Consider the following 5000-nt stretch of genomic DNA (forward strand, 5'->3'; position numbering starts at 1 on the left):
TTACCTGAGCATTTCTGGTGTAGAACACATCAGCGTAGAGTATGCTGATGATGTTTGTTTGTTTGTTTGTTTGTTTGTTTGTTTGTTTGTTTGTTTGGTGTATGGATGGAGAGGACGTCTGAGGTCAGTGAAGGACCTTGGCAGAGTAGTGCCAAGGAGTGCACTGGACAGAGGGTCCGGGATTAACCTTTCACCTTTGACACCTGACCTTTTAAACTTCTTGGTTACTGTTTGCTCTTTTGCACTCTAATGAGGGTTTTTCTGTAAGCAGATCATAACTGACTTTCCTTATGTCTCTTTCTTCCCTTTCCTTTTTCTTTCTTCTTTTTCTTTTTCTCTATTCCTTCTTTCTTTCCTCCTCTCCTTCCTCCTTCTTTCTCGGTGGCCCAACAGTAAAACGATTCAGGTGAAGGTCATTGACGATGAGGAGTATGAGAAGAACAAGAATTTCTTCTTGGAGCTGGCTGAGCCGCGGATGGTCGACATGAGTCTACAGAAAGGTGTGATATAGACTCTCTCTCTCTGTCTCTCTCTCTCGCTCTCTATCTCTCTCTCTCTCTCTCTCTCTCTCTCTCTCTCTCTCTCTCACACACACACACACACACACACACACACACACACACACACACACACACACACACACATGCACACACATAAACATGGTCTCTAGCAAACAAAGTAAAATAAATATACTCTTACTCTCACCACAGTAGACAAAAGCATAAAAGCTTACAGGAATGTTCCTAAAAGTCCTTCTTGAAGGTAGCCTATGGCTGCAGGTGTAAAGGCCTTAGAAACCCGTTTAATGTCTCTGTGACTAAAAATATCTATGATACCATGAAAGGCATGATTTGGGAGGGGGGGGGGGGGGGGTAATGTTCCTGGATGTTACCCAGCACTAACTAGGCATTTTACACTTTTGTTTCGAGCACTTTCATGTCTATGTATTTTTTTTATGACCCGTAAAATGACCCTGCCTCTCAATTTAGCTGCTGTCGCTTTAGTCTGCAAATCCAACACATGTCTAACACTCCAACCTGCCCTTGGCCAGGACTGACCTGGATGAGGTCATTGCTTCAGATTCTGGGGCAGACTTTTACACCAATTTAGACCAGAACAATTCCTGAGCGAAGGTGTTGATACAACTTTTGTTACAAGTTGTGCTACTGGACATTGTTCCTAAGCAGTGTTGTATGGTTGAACAAAGTTTGTACGTTAAATGGTTCGAGCTGAATTAAACACACTAATTGGTTGGAGGAATAATAAGTATGAGAAGCAGATAGATAACAGTACATTTGCATGCACTGCACATATTATAGTCTGTGCCTCTTGGCCTAGGTGCTCATGAAGACCAGGGTTTGAATCTGACCCACAGACACTTCCTGTTCCTCTCCTCCCATCTCTCATCCCCTCTCTTCATGTGTCTATTTGCGGGAGTAAAATAAACTTGTTTAAGGATGGCAACCTGTGCTCAATAGTGGTCATTGAGGAGACAAGAGAGAGAAGCTGGTCATGTAGGAATAGGTAGTGGTCGGAAAAGGGAAATGTCTTCAAAATAAACTGACATTTACAAAAACATGGTGTGACAACACACAGTTATAAAGCAGAGAACATTCACACTTTTAGACACCAAGCACTCTCTCTGTCTCATTAATCACTTTAAAGAACACATACACACACACACACACACACACACACACACACACACACCCCGAGCATATTGTTTTCTTAACAAGTAATGTGATGTCTGTCAGCAAATGTGTGAGTGTTTATTTCTTATCTGTGTGTTTTGTTTTCCATATTTGTGTTTGTTAGTTATACATGTGCTAGAGAATCAGCATGCTTGTGTGTGTGTGTGTGTGTGTGTGTGTGTGTGTGTGTGTGTGTGTGTGTGTGTGTGTGTGTGTGTTTGTGTGTGTGTGTGTGTGTACACGTGCATATGTGTAAGTGTGTCCCTGGGCTCTCACACGAGAAGAATATCAAATCCAGAGTAATTATCATCAAAGGCTTTTGTTTTCTTCTGCACATTGTTTTCCTCTTTCTCTTGTTGTTGTGTTTGTTTGACTGGCTGTCTGTAATGCCTGCTGAAGGGGTCCGGCAGCCTTCATGAAAGGGAGAGGGAGAGAGAGAGATATGAGGAGGGAGCAGAGAAAGAGAGAGAGAGATAGATATGAGGAGGGAGAGAGGGAGGGATAGATATGAGGAGGGATCAGAGAAAGAGAGAGAGAGATAGATATGAGGAGGGAGAGAGGGAGGGATAGATATGAGGAGGGAGAGAGGGAGAGAGAGATGTGGCGTGAGTAGAGAGAGAGAGATAGAGATATGAGGAGGGAGCGAGAGAGAGAGGGAGAGAGAGGGACATGTGGAGTGAGGAGGGAAAGAGTGAGAAAGGGAGAGAGACAGATAGAATGAAAGGGGAAGTGGATGGAACCTGAGAATGAGAACAGCTAAAGCATAAAGAAAGGAGATAGAGGAGACATTTAAAGAGAGAGAGAGAAGAAAGGAGAAAAGAGAAAGAGAGAGGGGGTAGAGGAAGAGTAAACAGGGCTAAAGAGAGATAAGGGAGATGGAGATGGACAGAGGGGAGAGGGAGGGCAGGAGAGGGGAGAACACTGACCGTTATCTAATGTGTGTTATCTAACCGTGCTGAGGGCAGCAGGGAGGAGAGTGCACAATCTAACACCTCACTAAAGTCTGCAGCGTATATGTGCGTGTGTGTGTGCGTGTGTGTGTGTGTGCGTGCGTGTGTGCGCGCGTGTGTGCATGCGTGTGCATGTGAGTGTGTGTGTGAGTTTGTCTGTGTGTGTATGTGTGTGATGTGGGTTTTACTACAAAAAAGAAAGCAGCCAGATGGTTGACTGTTCACTGGTCTGTCTACCTCTTATGACCTCAGTCCCTTTGTGATGACCTCAGCATGTGCGTTTCATAGCTATAGGTTAACACTGCAGATGGACATGACCATGGGTGTCTCATCCACCCAAGACCCTCTCTCTCTCTCTCTCTCTCTCTCTCTCTTTCTTTCTCTCTCTCTCTCTCTCTCTCTCTCTCTCTCTCTTTCTTTCTTTCTCTCTCTCTCTCTCTTTCTCTCTGTCTCTCTCTTGTGACATGTACACAAACACATAAACACACAAAGGCTGAGGAATATAAGGAAATATGTGCTTGAGTGTGTGCGTGCGTGTATGCATGCGTGCGTGCGTGTTTGTGCTTGCTTGTGCATGTGTATGCGTGCTTGTGCGTGTGTGTGGGTGCGCTTGCATGTGCATGTGCGTGTGTGTGTGCGTATGCGTGTGTGTGTGTGCGTGTTTTTGTGTGTGTGTGTTTGTGTGTTTGTCTGTGTGTACAGTGCAACAGTGCAAGAGAGAGAGCAACAGAGAGTAATTTACTGCTTGCTGCTCCGAGGTCCCCCCTAAATTACTCTGATGTGGTCAATACTGTCTGCACCTCAGCAAGCTCTGCACCACTGCAGAAGGGTGTGTGTGTGTGTGTGTTTGTGTGTGTGTGTGTGTGCGTATGTGTGTGTATGTGTGTGTGTGTGTGTGTGTGTGTGTGTGTGTGTGTGTGTGCGTATGTGTGTGTATGTGTATGTGTGTGTGTGTGTGTGCATATATGTGTGTGTATGTGTGTATGTGTGTTTGTGCACGACTGCGCGTGTGTGCTTGCATGTGACCACGTGCATGTGTAGTGGAGTAGTAGAAGTAGTGGAGTAGTAGGCTAAAGGCTGCAGGTGAGCTACTCCTGATAGCTCTGCCTACCCAAGCACACAGGAGTGTGTACATAGTGTATAGGCTTACAGCCACTACTAGTGCGTGGGTCTGTGCTTATGAGGTCTTAGCCAGATAAGGAAGAGGAAGGGAGACCAGAGAATACAGAAGAGGGGAGGAGAGGAGAGGAGGAGGAGGAGAAGAGAGGAGAGGATAATAGAGAAGAATAGAGGAGAGGAGGAGGAGAAGAGAAAAGAGAAGAGGAGGGGGAGAGAGGAGAGGAAAGAGGAGTGAGAATGAGAGAGGACAAGAGAGGAGACAGTTCCTGCCCTCATTTGTCTGGTAAAATATTTCTCCAGGGACTCTCTCTCTCTGTATGTGTGTGTATGTGTGTGTGTGTGTGTGTGTGTGTGTGTGTGTGTGTGTGTGTGTGTGTGACAACGCCTGTATGTCTAGTCTTGAGTGGACCCTAATAACTGCTATTGAATCAGTTAACGATCTAATTGACCCATGATGTAGACATGGACATTTCATTAGCCATTATGGATAAAGCCAGGCCTTTTTCAGTCAACACGGTGTGTGTGTGTGTGTGTGTGTGTGTGTTTGCCACACATGCAGCTATGCCATAGGGTCGCCACTCACAGACTCTAGAGGAAGGCCAAGCACACACTCACAGACACACACACACACACACACACACACACACACACACACACACACACACACACACACAGCGGGCTACGTATGGTGTGTGTGCTGACGGGTGACCTTGTGTGTGTTAGACGTAGCGCAGCATCGCCAACGTCAATGAGATACGAGGAACAGCTGTCGCTCTCAGCAGGTGGAGTCCCAACCCCATTCCCTGCACCCTGTCCCCTAATCAGTCTTCTATATGGGACACGCACATATGTCCTTTACCCGTCCTCCAAGTGGCCATGCAATGGGTCCTCATCTGTCTCCTACATGGCATCTTCTCTCACTCTGCTCCCCCTTGTCCTCCACCCTCACCACCTCCTGCCCTCTCCTGAGCCGACATGCTTCACTCTTATATTTGAGCTCCACCTTATCCCAACCGTGCTGTTTACAGACGTTCTCCATCTTATCCTAACCATGCTGTTTACAGACGTTCTCCATCTTATCCTAACCATGCTGTTTACAGACGTTGGGCTGTATGTTTGTTCTATACTGCTGCTTATTGAAAGGGTCATAATGGAGGCATTATATACATTGCTGTTGCTTCTCATGGCGGGGTTCTGTTTGTTTAGATTTATTTTATCCACTTATTTCATTTGGCTAGAT

At 45.9% G+C, this 5000-nt stretch overlaps 1 protein-coding gene across 4 annotated transcripts in view; it reads left to right on the forward strand.

Annotated features, from left to right (window-relative positions):
• Nucleotides 1-5000, forward strand: part of slc8a3 (solute carrier family 8 member 3) — a 100016-nt gene that overhangs the window by 76820 nt on the left and 18196 nt on the right. For all 4 annotated transcript variants that reach the window (XM_042073365.1, XM_042073363.1, XM_042073362.1 and 1 more), the window contains exon 3: nt 394-500. In XM_042073365.1, coding sequence (XP_041929299.1) covers nt 394-500 — 107 coding nt within the window. The remainder of the gene's footprint in view (nt 1-393; nt 501-5000) is intronic.

Source organism: Alosa sapidissima, chromosome 19 (genome assembly GCF_018492685.1).
Source record: "Alosa sapidissima isolate fAloSap1 chromosome 19, fAloSap1.pri, whole genome shotgun sequence".
Classification (NCBI taxonomy): domain Eukaryota; kingdom Metazoa; phylum Chordata; class Actinopteri; order Clupeiformes; family Clupeidae; genus Alosa; species Alosa sapidissima.